The sequence below is a fragment of the Platichthys flesus genome, chromosome 17, assembly GCF_949316205.1.
Source record: "Platichthys flesus chromosome 17, fPlaFle2.1, whole genome shotgun sequence".
In the NCBI taxonomy this organism is placed as follows: domain Eukaryota; kingdom Metazoa; phylum Chordata; class Actinopteri; order Pleuronectiformes; family Pleuronectidae; genus Platichthys; species Platichthys flesus.
The window spans coordinates 1501720-1525393 of NC_084961.1; the positions used below are offsets into that span (position 1 = coordinate 1501720).

Genomic DNA, 23674 nt, shown 5'->3' on the forward strand with positions numbered 1-23674 from the left:
ACGACTCATTTTATTTATTTATTTACTTATTTTCTAAATATTTTGTAAAACATCTACTTATATATTCCAACCAATCCTGCATCTTTAATTCCGACACTTTAAAAATTGTTTTGAAATATAAAAGATGCCATTTTTCTAACTGAAACCCATTTATTCCAACCAATCCTACATGTTGTAATCTGACACTGGAAAGTGAGTAAATTTATATCTATAATATAAAATCTGTCCACACTGGCTGTAAATCCACAAACCCCTCACGACACATTTTATTTATCCATTTATTTGTTTTCTAGCAAAATATCCAATAAATACAACCAATCCTGCGTCATTTCTTCTGATACTGGAAAATAAATACACCTTTTTTTACGTAATAAAAAATCTGGCAGCTCTGACTCCCTCAAAACATTCTTGATTATATTCTACTTGCGAAATTTATATATTCAAACTAATTTGCATGTTGTTTTCTTCCCATATAAAACCAAGGAACTTTATTCTGTAATATAAAATCTGGCATATTTCTACAAATGTAAACACACAGACACACACACACACGCACACACAGTCACACACGCTGAATAAATGAGTCACTACTGCCACATCAATAACAGTAGAGCCAAAATGGCGGCGGAGGGAGAGTACGAGTCCATCCTGTGCGTTAAACCCGATGTGCACGTTTACCGGATCCCGCCGCGCGCTTCAAACCGCGCCTACAGGTGAGACACGCGAATAACCGGGAGTCGCTAACGGCGCCGCTCACGTGGGGTGACGGTGTTCGATGTCCTCGGTGCGGGTGTGTCACTTTCACCGGTTTGTACCAACACGTTTTTTTCAGTACGAGGATCGAACACTGGCCTCATGTCGTGTGCGTGTGCTAGTGCCTTTGGGGTTTTGTGGAGACACGGTTTAACGGTTCGGTGTTTCAGATGTTACCGGGATACGTTGTCATTGTACCGGGGCGGTGAGCCAGGACTGCACCACTGTCCGTGTCTCAGCCAGAATCCAACCTGAGCACACACGTTCGAGTCCAGAAGTCTTTTCAAAAGAAACTTTGTGTATATGGTTGAAGAGTATATGTTTTTATTAATAGATATCTAGGCTTATAAAATGTAAAGTAAATTAGAAAAGATGTTGTGTCACAATGTAAATAACACAATGTAAATCAGAATTTACATTTTTTTCACCCAGCAGGTGTTCACATGCACGAATGATGCCTGTGTATTTGTGCAAGTATTAATATAAAAATTATAAAGATAGGAAACAACTGCATCGGTCTTCAGGGGGTCACAAACGCTGCCAGGTCATTTTGATCATTGGATTATTTTTAGTCTGACCCGTGACTGCGCCTGATCTCCGTCATGGGAACAACATTCACAGAATCACTTCCTGTTTGGCAGCATGTTAATATTTTGTAGAATTGAGAATTAGATGGTGTTGTACAAATTAACATATTCCCTCCTCTCTGTTATAAAGTGTATTTTTGTCATTTAATATGTGTCACAGCTCAACTTGTGAAACATAGTTGACCGCAGGGTTTTGTTATTTATCACCTCAACAGATATAACACCAAGCGATCAATAGAGAAAACAATCAGCACATGAATCGATAATGACTCTCACCCTGACATGTTGACATCAACCCGTCTCTGCAGGGCTGCTGACTGGAAGCTCGATGCTCCGGACTGGTCCGGTCGAATGAGGATCACAGCCAAGGGCAAAGTGGCTTACATCAAACTGGAGGACAAAATCTCAGGTACCACTTTATCGTTATGAAACTTAATCCTTCATTAAGTGATATTTCATCTTTTGTTGAATCCTGAATAAACTCTTGGCCCCTCAACTCTGACTTGGATCAGAAGAGGGAGAGCGTGGCCTAGGGGATAGAGCGGGTGCTCTGCAACAAGAAGGTCGCCGGTTTGAATCCCACTCTATCCCATCTGCATGCCTAAGTATCCTTGGCAAGATACTGAACCCCTTGATGGCCCCTCATAAAATGATGAGTGTTCTAAAAATGTAAGTCGCTTTGGATAAAAGCGTCAGCTAAATGACATGTAATGTAATGTAATGTAATGTAAAAGAAGCAGGACGGATTAAAAGATGTCATTTTCACGGTTTGTCTTTTCTGTTTGCTGCAGGTGAGCTGTTTGCTCAGGCACCAGTCGAGGAGTATCCCGGCGTCACAGTGGAAACAGTCAGTGACTCCAGCAGATACTTTGTTCTGCGGATACAGGACGACAACGGTGAGGATGAGAAAACCTTAATGAATGACGTCTGAATCCCAACATTGTTAAACACGGGGGGGGTTTCGTGTTCCTGCCTTGTCCTCAGGTCGCAGCGCTTTCATCGGAGTCGGCTTCGGGGACCGAGGAGACGCCTTTGACTTTAACGTGTCTTTGCAGGATCATTTCAAGTAAGACGTGTTCTGATATCTGCAGCGTGAGCAGCTTAAAGGCCCCATGATGGAGTTGTGCTCAAAACGGCTGAGATGCATTATTTATCTCTGTGTCATTGCTGATTGTGTGTGTCTATGTGTGTGTCTGTGTGTGTCCCCGTCCCGCTCCCTGCAGATGGGTCAAACAGGAGATTGAACTCCGTAAGAGTTCCCAGCTCGGGGATTCAGGACCTAAACTGGACTTGGGCTTTAAGGAGGGACAGACCATCACACTCAACATAGGGGTGAGAGACAAACGACGTCCAAACTTTTCCTTATTTCTCAAAATGTATTCAGAATCATTTTATTTAGCAGTTTTAAAGTTTAAACAAATCATAAATTATGCATGACTTTCATTTGCCCTTTAAAAATATCTTTAAGCATTTAAACCTGAGAAGAAGCTCAAGGAATTGAGCCGGTCCCAGTTCCCTGCGTTGTTAACGTAGCTTCTATTTCTTTCTTTTCTCCGTCACCAGCAAGGTAGAAAAAGGGATAAGCCCCGCCCACTGAGCTCAGGTGGGTTTGGACTCCTCCCACCACCACCTGGAGGCAAGATAGCCCCTCCTCCTTCGTCAGGCCCATCCAATCACAACATCGTCCCTCAGACAGGAGACACAGCAACAGGTAGCCGGCACTTCCATGAAACTACTGTACGTTCAAGCTTCATTACAGAGATCATAGCCAACGAGAGAATCTCATGTGAACAAATCGAGTAAATAAAATTGAACCTGCAGCTTTAACCTGCAGGAGTGACCTGCTCTGAGTCACATGGTCGACTGAAGGCTTGTGTGTCTTTGAGCTTCAGGCTGCATGACATGAGGAGAATGTGTGTCAGTGTGTGATCCGCCTGTTAGAAGCTCTGATCTCCTCCTCTCTGTCAGGCTGCCTGCTGGAGCTGGACAGCAGCAACTGCAACACAGTGGTTCAGTCAAACCCGGGTTCAGATGTGTGGGGAGACTTCGATGCTCCTGCAAGGTACACAACTCGTGCACTTTCTGGCCAGAAGACTGTGGACACACACATATTGTAGTTTACATTGCTGTCAATAATGTTCATGTTTAACTGTGTCTTGAATCCTCGATAACTGCCTGAGAAGAAGTGTTTGCACCGTAGTTTGTTGTAGGAAAAGTCAAAATGATAAATTTAAATATGTAGAGAAAAAAACCCTAACATCAGGACTTTATGTTTTCAGATCAGTTCCAACTCCATCTCAGCCACAGAACTCTCCAGACTGGATCCAGTTCTGAATCCTCTGCGGTGGTCTCCTCGCTTGTGATTTGCATCCCACCCGCATCTGTGTCTGTAGCTTCCCGTGCATCACACCGAGTGTAACTCCTAACCCACCCCCCTGGCAGAGGCAGTGAAACGCCTCAGATCTGTCAAAGAAAAACCATTCATGACATCACTTCACTCGGAAACATTCAAGGTTCTTTCAGAAGGGAAAGTTAAACATCACTGTGTCAAAGCCATTTCAAGATATGAGCCATTTCAGCAATATCCAAGGGCTACGTGTGACGAGCAGCAGGTGTTCCTGTGCTGTGTCGCCATCTCCTCGCCAGTAGATGGCGCTCTGAGCAGCGTTTAAGATTAGATCTGGAATGTTTTTTGTCACAGCAGCAGCTCCCCCTGCAGGCCATGCAGAGTACTATCTCAAGACTTGAACTGTGACCTATGAATAAGTGCAAACATTGAAAGTGGGCCGAGTTCTTTAATGTTCAAGCATTTGCACTTTGTACAATCATGTAGAAATTTATATCCGCCTTCTATTTTGTACTGAAGTCGAGGTTTTACTGATTTAATGAATCGTTTCAGTAAATCCTCAAAATCTGAGACGCTTTGCAAGTTTTCCACAAAGAAAAGCAACTTTCAGACTCGTTCTCACTGTGAATTGGAGTCATTCAGCCTCAGACTGGAGGAAACACATCTGCACTTATTACTGCTGCTGGTTGACAGTGTTATTTGATTACATTATGACAATGTAATTTAATTTAATCGGTAAACATGATTTTCTTTATTGGCTATAAAAATGTATCAACATGTTTATCAGAATCAGGAATTATCAGTCGTGCAGTATTGTGATGAGTAGACTGAGACTTGTTTTCAGAAAGCACAGGGAAACTTCCTCCCTGTCATTAAATCTATTCATGGCTGTTTACAGTTATATCATATTTGTGCTCACTAGGTGCTTTTAATCAACGAGAGAACTGAGCTCGTTAAAGGCAAATTCTGTTGCAACACGGAAATTTGCCAAATACAATGTTCTCTCTTTCTGCTGTGAAATTTAACAATGTAAATTTCTTCCCAGTCAATTTGAAACCTGAGAAAACAGCATCACAGGTTAATTTACCTTTTATTCTAAACTCTGCAGAAATGAATACATGAGCTGATTCAGAGCAGGAATGAAGGACTCAGTGAAAACCAGCTCCTTTCCCTCAGGCTCATCTTGAGCTCACCAGAGGGGAGCTGTACTGTGGGGGTGCTCGTTAGTTAAATCATAGCTTCACTTTCTGCATTGAATATTAATATAACATTCCTCCACATACAACCAGTTTTATGTTGGAGGAAAATGAGGAGAATCAAGAGTGTGATCACTACAGGAAGTGCACGTGCATGTGCATTCACTTTACCTGCTTGCTCATGTTTGTGAGGCGACCCTGAGGTAAACATGTCTGAGCATCAAATATAAAGCTGGAGCCAGCCGGTGGCTAGCGTAGCTTAGCATTACGCCTCTATCTGGGCAAACTGGGCTCTGTCTAAAATGATAAAACCCATCTACTGGCTTTTCTGAAGCTCTAAACGCTCCAATATTTTATTCATATTTCCCTAAAAGTCTCAGGACTGAAGGCGGAAGAAGGAAACGTGGTGATTGTTATCTGAGGAATGTTTTAACGGCAGCGGACGATATGTTAGTGTGATTGTGTTTACAGAACTTTGTGAAGTGTCAAACATCTCTTGACTGTGAATTCATTTTGTTTGCACAGATTTTTAAGGTTTGCTGTGATCAAATCACGAGAAGTTTATTAAACTGGCAGAAAGATTTAGGGCTGCTGTGTGTGTTGTGTTTGCATTTCTCATATTGGCCAAAATATTAAAAAGCATTGTCTCCCATTTCTCACTCATTCCACTCTGGCTGTAAAACCACTGGACTAACACTTTTGATTCATGACCAATTTAATGAGAAAGAGGCAATAAAACCTTTCAAAGGACGTGTGGTGACCTTTTTAATTTGTCACTCTTACACAACAACAAATACACAAAGTTAAATGACTCATAGACTCTATTTCTGTTAGGTATAATCTCTATTAATTATTAATTATTTCTCTTCTACTACACTTGAATGAACATGAATGACAATGTGTTAAACTCACCAGTGTGATGTAACTGGGTCATTGGGAGGCACTGACCACCAGGGAAGTGTCAGGCGGGGGGGTGATAAACTGGCCTTCGACAAAGAGGCGTCAGTGGAGAAGAAACACAGGTTTTTATCAACTTAACACTAAAGTATAAGTTTATGTCGCTTTGTAAAAGTCAACAGCTTCACTCCAATCCCCACTCAGGACTCTTTCTTAACACAAGAAGGTTATTGGTTCGCGTATGAATGTTTAAATTCTCACATTAAGTCAAATCTGGACGGCAGGACCAGTATTTCTTTGAAACTTCCTCGGCCGTGGTCTCGAGGTATTCGCATGAAGCTGGTCAGAGGAGGCGTTCGCAGTGGAAGAGAGAAATATTCACGAGGTCAGGACATGACAACGGAGAGAGAGCGGTAGCTTTGAGCTCTGCTGACAGTCAGAAAGAGAGAGCGACAGAGTGCTGGCCACCTCCGAGCTGCATCAGGAGCACGATTCGTCTTCCTCTGATTCTCATGTCACCTCTTCTTTCCCCTGAGGCCATTTTATCCTCCTGGTATTTGTGTTACGCTCCTTGTTAATTCGCTGCTGCAGGTCGTCACAGCACTGGACATGTCTGATGGTCCCGGGTCTGTATGAACACACAGCACGTGTGTGGATGAGTGGGACTCCCACACCAAGCAGCACATTTCTCCAGAACAGCTTCACACGTATCACTGTGATGGAGCCGTTTGGATCTGTGCCGATGCCAAATATAAACACAGAGAAACTCAGACTTAACACACCTGATATCCCGGCGTGCTCACTTTGGATTTAGTTTCCTTTTCCAGGGAACTTTCCTCATCTATCATCATCAGTGATCAGGAGCTTGATTTCTTTTAAAATGCACATTAAAGATGTTCAACCTGACACTTTAAAACCAGATATGATCTGTGCAGAAGTCATTAAGTTAGAAGTCACATCAATTCCATCATGGCTGCAGAATGACAGATTGTGGTCACATCCCAGAGTCGGTCTGTCTGCACCAGTTGGCCAACGCACTCGTGGAGACTTGTAGGTCACGATGTATAATCTTATCTAGTCGTCTAATCTTAGCCTTAGACATCAGCACTTCATAAACTAAACAGACAAGTACATTTATTAATTTGAAGAATTCTACGTCAGTGCCAGAGACGGTGTCCAGTCAGAAACGACGTGTCCCTGTTACAGGACGTCTGCTGCCAGATCCAAATAAGGTATCGAGAAGAAGAACTCGTTAATTAAAGTTAATTAAAGAACTCGTTAAATTCGAGGTCAGGTAAACCGTATTGATGCGTTTTTAGCGACAGTGGTAGAAAAGCTCTTTATGAAGAGATTGGTGTTTAATGAGAAATGTCACAGAGCACTCACACGTATGAGTCACTGTGACTCTGGTTCCTTTGCTTTACAGCAGAAGTTGAGAGAAGCTCCACTTTTCAATCAGCTGCACAGGCCCCCCCGGCCAATCGGATCAGGTTTCAATCAGTACATGTGTTAGCCAATCACGTTAATGCAAATACAGTCCATGTAATACTCGTATGGATCAATAATGTGCCACATATATGACTGAATATGAACCTTTTATGACTGTTAAATTCAGTGATATATTTATGACGTGCCCTCTTGTCAACAACTGTCTTTTTCTTTTCTCACTTTCCTTCACATACTTAGACTAGATAAATATACACACACACTCAGAGACACTGTTACACATTCTTCAGACGCAGCGTTAACGCAACAGATCAGGTGAAATGTCAGGAGAGGAGTTTGGATGGGACCGGTCAGTGTCCCCCCCCGCCCCGCCCCTACCCCTCGTCCCCTCGTCCCCTTGGAATTAAACTGTCTCCCAATAACAAGCTCGCTAATTCATGGGTTTTGGCTCCGGCTGGTTGGAGACATAACTTGGGTCGCTCCCTCTCACGGCTGATCTCTTTATTTGAACTTTGCTGAGACCAGGGGCTGATGTTCCGCGTGAGGATTTGGTGTGAGGATGATTGAGGTGCTGTTAGGATATGGGGGGGGCGAAGGGGTCAAAGGTGAAAGGTTAGAGTCACTCATGGCCACTTTCTGCTCTGAAGTGTTCGGTGAAACCTGAAACGACGCCTGTGCAGGATGATGTGTGTCAGCAGTGCTCATGGAAAGTGGATGTGTGTGAGGTTTTGTATTAGCCTTGTGTAGGTGTGAGTACCGGGTGAGTACACACATCCTGCATTAGCATCCTGTCACACACTCATCTGATCAATTTAAACCAGAGCTTAAATCATTTGAATGTAGATTTGGTTTGAATGTTAGTATTTGTTTAAACTAAAGCCTTTTTTTCAGCTGTAGGATCATTTAAGTTTTCAGTTTGGCCACAGTTTTTGAAATCTGTCAATGTATTGTCGCACGTTGCACAGATTGAGCAAATTGAGCTGAATTTGAAAAAGCATGATTTTGGAGCTGAAAGCCCTCTGGAGGTAAACACACCATGTGCACAACAAACAGATAGATCAGCTATCGGATTTAACTTGTGTTTCCATGTGCATATAGATGTTCATGTCTGGACCTGAATCAACAAGAAGAAGTATAGACAATAGCTCCAAGATTTTATAATAACTCATTGTAGAGATCTCACATCAGTCTTGAATCAGGAACATCCCCCCCCCCCCCTCTGATAAAGAGCTGCCATGTCCCTGAGCTTTCATTTGGAACGGAGCCAGTTCTTACAGGTCCAACACAACATGCTGTTGTTAGTTAAGACGAATGTCAGTAGGGTTTTGATTTAAAGTTTTTCTTCCTCCAACAGTTCTGAGAAGAAGTTAACAGCAAATAAAAAGCCAGTGGGTTAGAGTTTCAGTTGAATGATTGTGTCACGTCTCTATTTTTAAGTTGATCTGTGGGTAAGATTAGAATGTACATCCTTAGATAGGCCGATGGATTCATCCTGCAGCAGTCCTTTGTGTTTGTTTTCACCGCGGTTTGTTATTTACGCCTTCTCTGGTTTTTATTAGACTGGGCAGACGCTCAACACTGGTGGGCCAGCGTGTCCCTGCTCTTCCACTGACCTCCTCTCCCCCTGTAAACCGCTGCTGACTGTCCCTTTTCAATACAAGTGTGAAAGATCAAATGTTTTCTGGCAGATAAATCACACAGTAGTACTGACACCTTCCCAGGCTCGAGGAAACGGAGACATTTATTAGTGTCTGGCTGGAGCTAACTGGAAACTGTGAAATAGCTCTACATTAATCCTCATCTGCTTGTTTGCAAATCTTCTCCAGCAGCTGGAGGAGTGATCTCACGATGCACATCACATGGAACTGCATTCAGGTCCAGTGCAGCTGTGAGTGTGTTCTTATGTGATCAGAGATGTGTGTAGATCTGTGGTGTCAGTTAGTTGTCCCTGTTCGTGGCAGTGTGTCTAATCCGCCTCCGTTGATTGTATTTGCATCACAGAATGTTTCCAGGAAGTATCTTGGAATGACTGCAAGGCCCAGGGGCCAGAGCCAGGGTCTAGAGCGGGGGGACAGAGCCTGGGTCTAGAGATGGGGGGCCATAGCCGGGGGCAAGAGCAAGGGTCTAGAGATGGGGGGCCAGAGCCGGGGGCCAGAGCGGGGGGCCAGATCCAGAGACCAGAGACGGGGGCCAGAGCGGGGGGACAGAGCCTGGGTCTAGAGATGGGGGGCCAGAGCCGGGGGCCAGAGCCAGGGGCTAGAGCCAGGGGCCAGAGACGGGGGCCAGAGCGGGGGGCCAGATCCAGAGACCAGAGCCGGGGGCCAGAGCCGGGGGCCAGAGCCAGGGTCTAGAGCAGGGGGCCAGAGTGGGGGGCCAGAGCCAGGGTCAAGAGCCAGGGTATAGAGCGGGGGGCCAGAGTGGGGGGCCAGAGCCGGGGACCAGAGCCATAGGCCAGACCCGGGGGGGGGGGGGGGGGGCCAGGGTCCACACACACGCTGCTGAAAGGTTGTCGTGTGAAATTTAAGAGCCTGGATCTATTTTTGCAAACATCTGGGGAAGCCGTCCAGATGGCTGCACTGTGTGGGGGTGTCATCAGTGAGGCTGATATGTTGCATCAGAATATCATTTTACAAGGATACTATCCATGGCTTTTTAAGGTCAGCATATTTTAAGACTAACACTTGCAGATGTGAGTCTTTGTGACAGTTTATTGTACAAACAAATATATTCAAGAAGAGTTGTTTACAAAAAACAGCAGTTTTACTGCATTATAGGTATAGTTACACAGAAAGTATTTTACCTTGTACACTTTATACATAACTCCTGAAAAGGTTCAAACACCAAAACACTAAATCTCTTTTATGTCTTCATTATATTATATCAAGAGTATGTATCTGTATTTTACACGCATAGTTTCAAAAACTAGTATAACTGTCAATTATTAGTATATTTAACTAATTGAATCATGATTTCTGTAATTAATGTGAGAAATCATAAAACAAAAAAAGTGCAAGAAAGCCACGAACAGATTAGACATAAAAACACATTTCCGAGCTGCAGACCTAGTGCTACTAAAATATTAACTTTATTACTTTTTTAACTCTTGAGGCTTTTTTCATCCCCTGAACCAGAGTCCGAGATCCAACGTGGTCGTATGATAACTGGTTATGTTTACGGCTTCGGTCTCTAAACAGTTCAGGGCCTACTATGACATCTGACACTCTGAGTAGCGTAGACCTAAAAATAGAAGCAGTGCGCTAAGGAGGGAATCTTTTCCAAGGACATGGAGGCACTACACTACAACTGAACACTGGTCATCTCCAGAAATGCAGCTGTCGCACTATTAGTTTTCATGTGATATATATATAAGATAGAGCTATTGCTGTAATAAATAGTTTCGATCAATAAAAAAATTGCTGAATGAATTAGCTGCCAAAAAGGAATCAGATCTGGACAGAAGAAGTTTGTCTCCCACAGTTTTGGATATTTGAAACCTTAATGTTTTGCATTTGTTAATCATATTTAAACAGGTTTATAATTCATTGATGCTAAAGCAGGACCCATTAAAACATACATTTAAAAAAACGTATATGACCATTTTTGACCAATGTTGAAAAATGGTGTAAAGTGCTTGAGCTTTCTAAATTTCCGGTTTTGTCTCAACAACCGTAAACCAGAAGTCATTGATACAAGTTCATGATTATTATCACACAGAAGAGAAGAGAATATCAACTTTTACACATTTGAGCAGCAGATTTTTGAGCTTCATCAGAATTATCTTAAATTATATTCCATAACTGTGATCCTATAACTTTAATAGGTTTTACTAAATAAAATCATGAACCTAACTCCAGCGTTTCTTTATCGCTCCGCTCTGCCCTCCATCTCTCTCATGCTTCTGAAGTCTGCCTTCCCTCTGCCCTTCTTCCTCTCCTCCTCCAGCCTCTCCCTCTCCTGCTCCATCATCCAGTCCCCCCCGAGGTAACTCAACGCTTCCTCGGGTTGTCCTCGGAGCTCAGCTCGCGGGTGGAGGAGCGACAGGAAGAGGGAGCAGGCCAGTGGAGTGAACCAAGCAAACTGGGGTGCTACAGGAACGCTGTCTTTCTTTCCTCCCTCAGGCCGATCCGGTTCATCTTCAGGACTTTTCTCTCCATCAAACCACTCCTGATACTTCAGGTATGAGCGGCAGTCGCTGGCTGTCTCCGCCCAGGGGTGACTGCCGGTGAGCATGGCGTAGGTCAGGACTCCCAGGGCCCAGCTGTCGGTGCTGGGCTCCACAGAAACCCAAACCCTCGTCTTCTTCTGCTCCTCTTCACCGGCATTCATGCTACTCCAGCTGTCCTCATTTCCACGAGCAGTCTCGGCCTCGGGGGTGCAGTATGGGGAGCTGTACCACACCTCGGGGACCCTGGTGCCTCTGGCCTTCACCTGCGGTAGAAGAATCAAGGAGGGATGTTTCGTCTGATACTAAACAGGATTACTCAAAAACTACTCAGACAATTTCCATTAAACTTTGTGGAGGGGAGAGACATGACCCAAAATAGAACCCATATCATTCTGGAGAGGATCAGAGGGACTAGGTGGCCAATGGATCTCTTGTTTTTAGGTATAAACCATGTTTTGGTTCAAAATGAAACTGCGGTCAGGACAAATTAGAATATGACGGCCACCACAGTCTGGATAGTAAACTGCTTTGACATAAGCCTTGGTGGAGGTATGTGCCCCTAAATCTAAACTTAAACAGACTCAAGCTTCACATGGCTGATAGTGTCAGGTGACAAAGTAAATAAACATGCTTTGATACTGACCATGCCAAAGTCTCCCAGTTTGACCCAGCGGCAGGCGGAGTCACACAGGAAGACGTTCTCTGGCTTGAGGTCCCTGTGGACAAAACCAAGGGAGTGCAGATGGGCCAGAGCGCCACACAGCTGGGACACCACCCGCTGACAGCTGTCCTCCTCCATACCCACCTGGAGAGGAAGGGGGGAGACGGACAACAGAAGAAGAGTGTGAGTTTTATCAGAAAAGCTCTGTTGGAAAACGACAGAATCCGTCCTGGTTCTTTGTCAATAACAACAATCCTCCAGGGGCAGGAACCTCGTGATGAAGATATCATTTCACTAAATGGCAGAAACAAGTGTGTACCTCAGGCACGATGATGTCATAGAGGTCTCCAAAGAGGCTGGCCTGCTGAGCGAAGACGTAGTGCGAAGGCGTGGAGTAGGCGATTCCCAGAGCTCTGGTGAGGGAGGGGTGGGTACAGAAGGACAGAGAGAGGTTGTACTCCCTCAGGAAGGAGATCAGAGAGGTGGACTCCCGAGGGAAGAACTTCAGAGCCATCGGCGTACCTGGAGGACACAAGGACATTAAGTCTCATCTTTATCCTCGGAGGCTTTAATGATGAAGGGTCAGTTCCCTCACCTCTCTTCCTGTGCACGGCCAGCATGACCTTTCCATACGAGCCCTCACCGAGCAGCTTCAGGACCTGGAAGTGCTCCGATGTGTCCATCGGTATCAGAGACTGAGCCGTCAGGTGGCACATCTCGTCCAGAAGCTTCGCCGCGGCCTGGACACGAAGACAGAGGATAAAGGGGATGTTATGTTGTTCCTTGAAAGTTCTTGAAAGGCAAAGGACATCATAAATATAAATATATATAACACATGTGCAGTACAGCACATAAAAAAACAAATACAGCAGGTAAAATACATCGTCAGTGAACGTCTTGCTGATTTGCGCAATTCTTTCAACTCTTATTTTGTAGTTTTCTGACCTCTCTTCCTCATCACTGTTTGGATTCACGTGTGTTTATCGGTCACATCCTTTCACAATAAAGACCAGTTCTGCACCAGATGGGTCAAAAGCAGAGGTTCAATTTCCCTACCTGCATGAGTGTGCCTGTGCATGTCTGTGCATGTGTTTGGGACTAATAAATGCATCTTAATCATCTTAATCATCTTAACTTCTCCCTAACACCAGTAAAGAGAGGTGGTCCGGCTCCTCTTCAGAGAGGAACCTCACTCAGCTCTTTGCTATGCAACATAACTATCCCCATTATGATTGTCGTCATGGGGATGCTGGCAGCAGTATTATAGATATGTCTGTTAATAGCCTCATAAAATCCTGTCTCTCTCAGATCTTTGTTTTGTTTTGTGGAACCTTTCCACCACAGCTGGCGCCCTGAGGCCCGGGCTGGGATCTGGTGTCGGCTCATTACAGGTCATTAGAGAACCACTCAGAGCCGTGGAGGTGCTGGACGCCAATACTCTGAATACCCCCCCCCCCCCCCCCCCCCCCCCCGAGGCGTTTGTTCACACCTACACTCGGACAAACAGAGACAGAGTTCTGGACTCATTTTACATTCAGCTGAGGGAGGGGGGGGAGGGTTTTTATCAACTGACAGTTCAGCGTGTGTAGCTGTGTTACCCCATATTCTCAAAGTATAATCCCTGTGTGTGTTTGTGTGTGTGTGTGCATATATTTTTAGTGTGGGTGGTCGGAGTGGAAACTGAACTCTGGGCCTCACTGTGTTTGTGTCGTGCTCTAATTACTGAGCTATTTGAATCTGAGACAAACGTTTCAACACCAGAGGACAACAGTTTCAGATCAGGGAGAAGGTTCAATGGGATCCATATCAGCTGAAGTAATATTTCATTTTTTTATTTCGGTTCTTAACCGAAGAATCAACACTACACAACTGCTGACCTCAGGTTTACATGAGAGGAAGAGGAGGAGATCTCATTCAGGACAGAAGTGCAACAATTTCACTGAGAGATGACAAGTTACATAAGACAAAGAGAGAGAGAGAGAGAGTGTGTGTGTGTGTGTGTGTGTGTGTGTGTGTGTGTGTGTGCGTGTGTGTACATGGAGAAGGATCTCAGTGGACCACAAACGTGAGTGTGATGAATGACAAGATGTTCATCTGTGTGTGTATGTGTGTATGTATGTATGTGTATGTGTATGTATGTGTGTGTGTGTGCGTTTGTGTGTGTGTGTGTTTGTTAGAAATATCCTGCTGATGTCTCTACATGCAGAAGGATCTCAGTGGACCACAAATGTGAGTGTGATGAATGACAAGATGTTCATCTGTGTGTGTGTGTGTATGTGAATGTGTATGTGTATGTGTACACTGTGTGTGTGTGTGTGTGTGCGGTTGTAAAGAGGGGTCTATTGGGACACACACTCGTCTGTCATCACTGGCACACGTCCAGAGAACAGCTGAACCTTTAAAATGTTCCCGTTACATGACATGGACATTTTTCAATTAGTGGATTAAATACATAATCAGTTTTTAAGCTTTTCAATTTTTCAGTCACTCCTCTTGGATTAGATAAAAGATTTACATTCAATTTTTACTGGGCTTGATAATTAAATAATAATAATTGAACATCGTCTGCAATCAAATAAGTTTTGAAAGAAGAATATGATGAAGCAAATGTTCATGTTGAAACATCTGTAGTTAGAAAGCTGATTATTCATGATAAATATATTATTTGTGGAATTATGTTTAAATTACATTAAGTTTAGTTTCATAGGATTAAGGATTTATTTTTTCAACACATGATCCTCAGAAGGCAAAGAACCAAACACACACTGAAGCAAAGTTTAACAGCTTAATAGCTTAACAGGATATATATATTATACTTCGCAGGATTTAATACAACGATATGGAAAAACATTTATACCATATAAAAAGATAATTGTGTCTCTAAAATGTTTTAATCTGCTCCATCAATGACTCAACACTTTTAAGGGGCAGTTCAACCGAACACAAAGTGTCTCTCAATGCAGGTTCTGCAGTTTAGGTCTGAATTGTCCAACTTGTGACAAATCTATACATGAAATTATTATCTGACTGTTTCTGTCACAGTGGATCATCCACAGGAAACGGTTTTCAGAGGGGACATTTTCATGGGATCCGAAATGAATCTTCATTTAAAAGTTTATAGAAATGTTTAAATCTCATCACCTGTGTTGCTGATATGAAAAAACTAAGCTCTAAGCATGACTCATCCAAATTGAGAGAGAAAATGAACGAACTGACCCTTTATTCTGTGACGTTTCCCTCATGCATGTTTGGACTTACTGTCATCCTGCAGCTGTGGTTCAGTCCGTCGGTCCTGCAGCTAGAAATCCGTCCAACGAGGATTTATGTCCTTATCGTCATTTCATCAGACTGGGAATCCTCCACAGCTTCTCGTCTGCTGCACAAAAGTGTGTGTGTGTGTGTGTGTGTGAGTGTTTGCGTCTCAGTCGAGCTTGATTGTAGATTCATATCTCACAGTGTTGTGTCCTCACCTTCACTCCTCCCCGGTCCTCCCTCTGCTGCCCTGTGGGCTGGATCCAGAGAAGAGTCATTGGGTTTGATGTGTTCCTAATGTGGAGTCAGTTACACCGAACAGTGTCTTTGGCAGATGTGAGGAATCTGTATTTATTAGTTTTTTCAGGTGCTTTTTACAAACTCAAATATTCCCACTTACTGGGACTGGGACGTTTAAGTTCAGGTGATGACAGGAGAGCAGACAACGACAGGAAGGAAAGAAAGAAGCTTCAGAGTGAAACAGGAAACAACAAGACAAGAAAAGATATGAGAACCAGAAACAAAACAAAAAGGAAAAGTCACATAAAAAGTCCAAACAACAGAAAGTCTTTCAAAAGTTCATGACAGAGGCAGAATCACGAGAACTTCTTGAAGAGGAGATTCAGTTTTCATTTGCATTTTATTATGATATCAGGATTTCATAGAAGCTACGTGACTGATGTCCACGTTGAATCTGGATCAGGATCAGGGGGCGGATCCAGGACATGTTTTCACTTTTTTTAACAATGCAAGATAATTCATCACTGTCTTTGATATTGATAATTTATAATTCATCGATCCTGATGAATAAAATCTTGCATAATTCGGGGATATACTGATATTTGTGAGTGTGTGTAATGCGCTGCCGACCCACATATCTATAATTTGTAGATATCAGCAGTTAATCTGTCACCTGTAACTCTCACATGTCTGCCGGGCCCTCAGCTGCTCGCTGACGTATGTTGACACATGTTGATGTATGTAAGTGCAGGATGTGTCTGACGTCCCCTGGAGGCTGGCATCAGTTACAGGCACAGTGTGTCTGGTGTGAGTTCATCTGTCTGTTGACACCTGTCAACACGAGTGTGTTACTGCAGGTCACAGCTGAACAGGAGCAGAGGTCTGGACGTGTGTGAGGACGCTTTTAACCCCCGAGCTTTACGAGTGTTTGCATTTCAGCTGCACATGTGGAGTTTGATACTGGTGGAGCCATCCTGCTGCTATATCTGTCTATCTATCTATCTATCTATCTATCTATCTATCTATCTATCTGTCTGTCTGCCTGTCTGTCTATCTATCTATCTATCTATCTATCTATCTATCTATCTATCTATCTATCTATCTATCTGTCTGTCTGTCTGTCTGTCTGTCCGTCCATCTATCTATCTATCTATCTATCTATCTATCTATCTATCTATCTATCTATCTATCTATCTATCTATCTGTCTGTCTGTCTATCTATCTATCTATCTATCTATCTATCTATCTATCTATCTATCTATCTATCTATCTATCTATCTATCTGTCTGTCTGTCTGTCTGTCTGTCTGTCTATCTATCTATCTATCTATCTATCTATATATCTATCTATCTATCTATCTATCTATCTATCTATCTATCTATCTGTCTGTCTATCTATCTATCTATCTATCTATCTATCTATCTATCTATCTATCTATCTATCTATCTATCTATCTATCTATCTGTCTGTCTGTCTATCTATCTATCTATCTATCTATCTATCTATCTATCTATCTATCTATCTATCTATCTATCTGTCTGTCTGCCTGTCTGTCTGTCCATCTATCTATCTATCTATCTATCTATCTATCTATCTATCTATCTATCTATCTATCTATCTATCTATCTATCTATCTATCTATCTATCTATCTATCTATATCTATTTTTCACTTTCTCCCTCTGCCCAGAGATGATGTTTAGTCTGATTTCTTATTCGGACCATGTCCCATCTGTTAACATGGAGTCAGGGTTTATGACCTACACTGCAGCCAGCCACCAGGGGGCGATACAACCTCTCTGTGGTTTGAACCAGTTCACGAGCATGAAAGACTCTCTTCTATGTTTTGATTTACATTTTTTATTAATGACTTCAGACATGGTAAAAAAACAAAACATATAAAAGTATAAATAGAATTGTAACAGTCTACAGCATGACAATACTTTATTATTATTATTATTATTAATATTAAATATTACATAGGAAACAATGAGATGCCTGCATCTCACACTAAACACTGTCAAATACTTTATGTAAAAAAAGCTCATAAATAGCATTCTAAATATAAAACAGTCAGTAGAAAAATATTAATAACAGCATTCCTACTTGTCCTGGTACTTTAGCTCATGTAAACAGTCTTAAAGGGCGTAAACGTAACCGTGCCATGGAGCAAGCACCTCACATAGAAACACATTCAATCTCTGACCTCTTCATTTGATGGGGAACCATTTTCTGTTCAACACAAACTTAATCTCTATTATTTGTGAGATCTACCTCTGCTCAAAAAGTTGATCATCTGGAGGTGAACTTCCAGGTTCTGTTCCCACCACCAGGAGGTACTTCAATCTGACATTCACCATCTGGTCCTAACTGGTCCAAACAAAACCCTTCCTCCGGCTACACTGGTGTGAAGGGGGACTACGAGAATTAAGGTCTGGACCGAGCTGAGACTTTGTAAACCTGGTGTTGTTTGAGGAAGCAAGTCACCAAAGTCCTGATAAGGGACCAATAAGGGAAACGTGTGTGTATGGGAAAGGTTGATGGTTCACATCCTCTGAGTACCATGCAAAGTATTGATCTGAACCTCATGAAGTATTGTTGTTGACAGATTTCAGTCTGAATCCAAGTGACTCTCCCTTTTTGCTGCTGCAGGAAAGTCATTAACGTTAACAGTGCTTTAGTAGGAAGACTTGAGCCGCTGCTTCTCAATGTCTGCGGCAGCGCGAGAGTCTTTTGATTCGGTGTAAAACTCGTTTTGACCAATTACCGAAGACCCGTAGCCGTTCAGAGATCTCGATGGAACACTGGAGCAGGTCGAAGGCCGAGGAGACGACAGGGAGGGAGGGGGCCGGCGGCCGAGGAGCGTCCTCGCCCATCTGGAGACACAGAGAACATCAGAGGTCAAAGTGGGAACTCATTAGAGCCTGATCCAAACCACAGAGGAGCAAGTTTTGTTATATATTTTATAAGTGCTCTCACCTGCTGCAGTGCTGTGTTGAGGAGGGTGGACAGCCGCAGCAGCTGAGTGCTGGCGTCCTCTGCTGTCTCACTGGGCAAACTGAAGTTGTGTTTCTCAGTTTTCAGCCAGTCCATGTGCAGCCTGAAGGACTGGGTGAACAGGAAGAGCTGGGACAGGGACTCGTTCAGCTGTGGGTACGTGGGAGAAACAGTCAGTGGAGCATCCAGAGCACTTTTCATCCAGAGCACTTTTACAACAGAAATCAGAGTAAGTGGAATTGATCGGTGTCAGAGATTCATTCCTCGATTGAGAAACTTTACCTTCAGTGAATTGAAATGTGCAGCGGTGTGTTGCATGTGAGGAAGATCCTGAAGTTTGTTTCCCACAGTGTTGAGGAGCTCGTCGTCTTCTGACTGATGGAAACATGTTAAGAAACAAAGGTCACATTTAAAATACACTTTAAAAACACAACTTTAGATCATCACAGAGAAGAATGTGATAGAAAGCTTTAAAAAACAAAGGGTAGGTTTTACCAGGCCATGAAGTGTTTTGGAGGCGTGCACCAGCTTCTCCACCTGATGGCTCATTGGTCCCAGCATCCCACAGAGGGAGGAGGGGTTGGCGGGTCGAGACGATGACGGGACAAACAGCTCAGCCAATAGCAGCAGGCGGAGGAGACACGGGATGGAGTCGTGAATCACTGAAAACACAGATAGAACAACTTTACTTGATAGTTTGAGTTTTAGTCACATTAACCCGAAGATGTTTTATTCTTTCTTCATTTGGTTTTCAGGCCCTACATCCAGCCTCAACCCACAGCAGCTCTGAGGCTCGTGGAGAAGGGGAAAGGTCTGAGAAGTTCAAATCTGCAACTTGACTCCATCCACCATCTTTATGGGTTGAGGGTCGTGGGGAGAGTGGGAGCAAATCCCAGCTGACGTTGCGTGTCAGAGTGCTGAGGGTTCAGACCTGCACTGAACTCTGGGTAATGTCCGGAGAAGCTGAATGTGAGGACACTCTGAGGGACCTGAGGGTCTCGGGGGTCCTACATCAAACCAAACTGAATTTAAGGGGGTTCTTACGAAGCTGTCTTAGCTGTGGACTAATGTCTTCATCTGTCCTCCGGGTGATCCCCTCCTTCAGCTTCTGTGTTGTGACGCCTCACAGCTGCAAACAGACTCACAACAGGTGGCTGCTGCACCTCATTCATGTCGCAACAGGAAGTGAAACAACTCAGATTTCCTCCCCGCTCATTGACCTGCCGCCAGTGAATCACAAAGAAAACCCACAAAGCTGCGTGCACCGGCGTCTGAGAAATGCTTCTATCTGGGGAACTCTGGAAAAAGTACCGACCCAATCTGGGCCAGAGTTCATGTCTGAAAACAGCTGTAGAGAAATGAATCGAATGCTCCTGCAGCACGAGAACCAACAAGTGACGTGAACCAGTGACGAGTGTCTGAATGAAAAGCTTCTACACAAACCAGAAGCATCATCTGTTTGTCTTTTGGATCCTTTCACTCCACCCGACAAAGAATAACAAAGATCATTATTCCCTCGATTCCTCCGTGGTTTGTTTTGTCTTGGTCTCTATTCAAACACTTGACACCTGAACCATTAGTTCACGTCTGTAAATGTATCCGCCGGCTTATGCAACTTCAAAAGTCCCATCACGCCGCTCAACAAAGAGGAGAACTGTGCGTTGGTGTGAGGTCAGGCAGAAGGAATGTGAGCTATGCTGTGGGTTTTTTCCTTTTTTCCCAGCCGGCTCTGGGCCTCCTGTCGGGGAGAGGGGAGCCGGCGCAGCGGCGTGACTCAGACGGATCTCACTGCGGTGACATCAGCGGGCAGACGCCTCAGGCTGCACTTTGCCGAGGAAGCGTTCACTTTGTGTCTGACACTTCAGACTCAACGCTGAGCACTTGTGTGTTTGATTCAAAGACTCAGTCATCGACACGGAAACTCTGATGTTTTACCTCCTTCTGATCATTTGCAGCGTTTTGTTGATCACCTCCTCGTCAGTCTGAACAGGATTACACAAAAACTACACAACTGATATTCATGTGCTTAGTGGAGTGGTGAGACATGACCTCACATAGAATCAATTAGATGATGGTGAATTATTTCCAACACATGTGCCATTTGTTTTTCTCTCTTTAAACTCATCAGAGGCGTGCTGTCACTTTTAATTTTGACCCTGAACAAAAACAAAAAGTTTGACGGAAACATTGTTAATTAAAGTTTAATAATTGTTTCCTCCACAGTCTTCATCCCACGATGCTAGCCCTGATAAACACTTCAGCATCTGAGGACTTAAACATTTCATAGTAACTTCAACTGTTTTTCTGGAAAATTACTGAACAAGACCTCAGCAGAAATCCTCTGTCACTGTAATAAAAACATGGCGTGCAGTGCAGAGTCCAGTCATGAGCCTGGCAGAGTAACGGCTGCGGCAGCACAACAGCTCAGCACAAAGCTGCTTAAGAAGCAGCAGAGGATGGTTCATCTCTCATGTGTTTATCAGGTTGTTTCGTCAGCACGCTCACTCACACACACTCACACACACACACACACACACACAACACATCCATGCACACACAGCGTCTCACACACTTCCACAGTTTTCGTTCCAGTTGGCCTCTGTGTTTTTTGCTGAGTCAGATTCTGAGCAGAGACGCTGCAGTTTCCTGTGTTTTACTCTCTGACAGCGAACGCCTCTTTGCCTCAGCGGGAACTTTTACTTTTACTCACGAGAACTCACAGTGAACTTCTGAACATGTGTCAGTGAACTTCCTCCAAAACCAGCAGATCAAGAGAACCTCACCAGTCTGTGATCTCGATGAATGTGAGCGCAGAGTTTTAAACATTTGTGTTTCAGGATCAAAGTGTTTTAAAATGACACGTGAGGAACTTTACTTATTATTAATCTTTATGATCATTATCCCCGACTGATGAGAACAGATTAAATCTGCACTTATCAATAGTTTCATATTTCCAACGTCTCACGTCCCTGTCGGCTTGACGGAGAGTTGTACTGACTTTCAGCTCAATGTTGTGGTTTCATCTTGTGCTGCCCCGAGTGGCCGATAGAGAAAGTGAATTATTAAAGGTTTAATTTTTTCTGAAGAAGCAGCGAGAGACACACCTTGTTGTGCAGCTAAATATTAATGTTCAGAGGTTTATGTTTTGAAGAGTTTAATTAACTGAAACGTCTGAATCTGGGATCGTATGTTTAAGAAAATGAGTTTAAATAATATTAAAAACAACAATGAAGGATAAGCTCATCTATTATCTTATAAACACAAACTTTCCAATATTTTTGCAGAAGGAAGTAGGAAGCAGCTTAATTTGTTGGAATCCACCTGTAACAGCTCAAGCTTGTCTTGTGTTTCAGGAAGTGTAATCTAAACCACTGAGATGACCTACTGCATCTAAAATTAGCTTCTTCTAGACTCTGGGGAAATATGAAAACTTTTTTTTTATCAATAATCGGTGACAGTGTATGAGTCATAATGATGCAGTTGGTTCACCTTGATCCCCAAAGTGTTGACCTGGTTTACTTTGTGAAGGTTCATGAATAGAAACTGACAGAACAGGTTGTTTGAGAACAGGATCAATTCAAACGCCACCAATTCATTGTGTTAACGTTCGTTGATTAATTAAGAATTCAAGAACTGAGCAGCAGTCTCTGTCCACAATAATTTTGCACGCTCACAATTCTCTATTTGACATGCCAGTTTGAGCAATTGTGGTTATTTTTGTGTATTTTCTAAAACAAAGCTTGTATGGATGAATATTTTTACACAAACCAAGATAACAATATCTGTCATATTGTAGAAAAGATGTTAATCATGACCAACTACTCATCAAGTACTTGTATATGTGCATGAACCATCCTGTGTCTGTGATGATTTATAATGTTAGTTGTCTGTTGTTGTCCGGTGTGGTCTGTGTTGCTTGTTTTTTGTGTTGCTTGTGACGCTGTTTCTTTTAAGTCATGTAGTTGTGAGACTTGACGGGACCCCTCAGACACGAGATGGTACGTCTCAAAAGGTTTGTCCTTGAAATAAATTGATCTTGTCGTTCACTGCGGCAAACTGGCATCACTGCTGACTCACTCGCTCTCACTCGATCTCTCTCGCTCTCACTCGCTCTCACTCTCGTCTGATCAATCAATGATTTGCTCTGAACTGTGACTCTGCAAATTACAAAAGGGAAACAGATAGAGGCCCCGGCTGAGTGCGAGGATGACATCACCGTCTGCTCACCTGACTCACCCACAGGATCTCACTCTCCCTCTCTGTCTCCCTCTCTGTCTCACTCTCTGTCTCTGTCCCCCTCTCTGTCTCACTCTCCCTCTCTGTCCCCCTCTCTGTCTCTGTCTCACTCTCCCTCTCTGTCTCACTCTCCGTCTCTGTCCCCCTCTCTGTCTCTGTCTCACTCTCCCTCTCTGTCTCACTCTCAATCTCTGTCTCACTCTCTGTCCCCCTCTCTGTCTCTCTCTCACTCTCCCTCTCTGTCCCCCTCTCTGTCTCTGTCTCACTCTCCCTCTCTGTCCCCCTCTCTGTCTCTGTCTCACTCTCCCTCTCTGTCTCACTCTCAATCTCTGTCTCACTCTCTGTCCCCCTCTCTGTCTCTCTCTCACTCTCCCTCTCTGTCTCACTCTCCCTCTCTGTCCCCCTCTCTGTCTCACTCTCCCTCTCTGTCCCCCTCTCTGTCTCTCTCTCACTCTCCCTCTCTGTCTCACTCTCAATCTCTGTCTCACTCTCTGTCCCCCTCTCTGTCTCTCTCTCACTCTCCCTCTCTGTCTCACTCACTGTCCCTGTCTCACTCTCCCTCTCTGTCCCCCTCTCTGTCTCTCTCTCACTCTCCCTCTCTGTCTCACTCTCTGTCTCACTCTCTGTCCCCCTCTCTGTCTCTCTCTCACTCTCCCTCTCTGTCTCACTCACTGTCCCTGTCTCACTCTCCCTCTCTCTCTCTCTCAGTTTTTGTCAATCAATCCCCAAGTTTTGCTAAGTGTCAACAAATCCAGAAGTTATTGAAACGGAACAACGCAATGTGAGGATGATGGAATGATCATCATCATCATCATCAATGTTATTTGCCTGAGTCCTGAAGTGTCCTAATATCTGTTTATTCATGAAAAGCACTTTATAATTTTGTTTTTAAAATTGCT

At 43.7% G+C, this 23674-nt stretch overlaps 2 protein-coding genes and 1 long non-coding RNA gene across 4 annotated transcripts; 1 reads left to right on the top strand and 2 right to left on the bottom strand.

Annotated features, from left to right (window-relative positions):
* Nucleotides 1-617: 617 nt before the first annotated feature.
* Nucleotides 618-5608, top strand: necap1 (NECAP endocytosis associated 1). Its single transcript, XM_062409321.1, has 8 exons — nt 618-713; nt 1649-1749; nt 2132-2236; nt 2325-2406; nt 2564-2672; nt 2904-3051; nt 3309-3402; nt 3620-5608. Exons 1-8 carry the CDS (start codon nt 619-621, stop codon nt 3672-3674), a joined length of 789 nt encoding a protein of 262 aa, XP_062265305.1. The 5' UTR covers nt 618; the 3' UTR covers nt 3675-5608.
* LOC133972105 (uncharacterized) lies at nt 2638-6405 on the bottom strand. 2 transcript variants are annotated; one of them, XR_009924427.1, is made up of 3 exons: nt 6042-6405; nt 5796-5864; nt 2638-3434 (listed from the first exon to the last, which is right to left on the bottom strand). It is a non-coding gene; the product is annotated as an uncharacterized LOC133972105 (long non-coding RNA). The 2 variants fall into 2 exon arrangements; XR_009924426.1 differs by having other exon boundaries at nt 5796-5869.
* Nucleotides 6406-9922: 3517 nt separating this feature from the next.
* LOC133972091 (serine/threonine-protein kinase SBK1-like) lies at nt 9923-15477 on the bottom strand. Its single transcript, XM_062409314.1, has 5 exons — nt 15311-15477; nt 12648-12792; nt 12372-12574; nt 12035-12196; nt 9923-11654 (listed from the first exon to the last, which is right to left on the bottom strand). Exons 1-5 carry the CDS (start codon nt 15314-15316, stop codon nt 11088-11090), a joined length of 1083 nt encoding a protein of 360 aa, XP_062265298.1. The 5' UTR covers nt 15317-15477; the 3' UTR covers nt 9923-11087.
* Nucleotides 15478-23674: the final 8197 nt, after the last annotated feature.

Excerpts from the sequence above, each read along its gene's own strand:
- necap1 (XM_062409321.1), top strand. The coding sequence starts at position 619 with ATGGCGGCGGAGGGAGAGTACGAGTCCATCCTGTGCGTTAAACCCGAT. Across the intron at positions 714-1,648 it reads GCTTCAAACCGCGCCTACAG|GGCTGCTGACTGGAAGCTCG; the intron begins GTGAGACACGCG and ends CCGTCTCTGCAG. Across the intron at positions 2,237-2,324 it reads GCGGATACAGGACGACAACG|GTCGCAGCGCTTTCATCGGA; the intron begins GTGAGGATGAGA and ends CCTTGTCCTCAG.
- LOC133972091 (XM_062409314.1), bottom strand. Across the intron at positions 12,197-12,371 it reads ATGACATCATCGTGCCTGAG|GTGGGTATGGAGGAGGACAG; the intron begins GTACACACTTGT and ends CTTCCTCTCCAG. Across the intron at positions 11,655-12,034 it reads AACTGGGAGACTTTGGCATG|GTGAAGGCCAGAGGCACCAG; the intron begins GTCAGTATCAAA and ends CTTCTACCGCAG.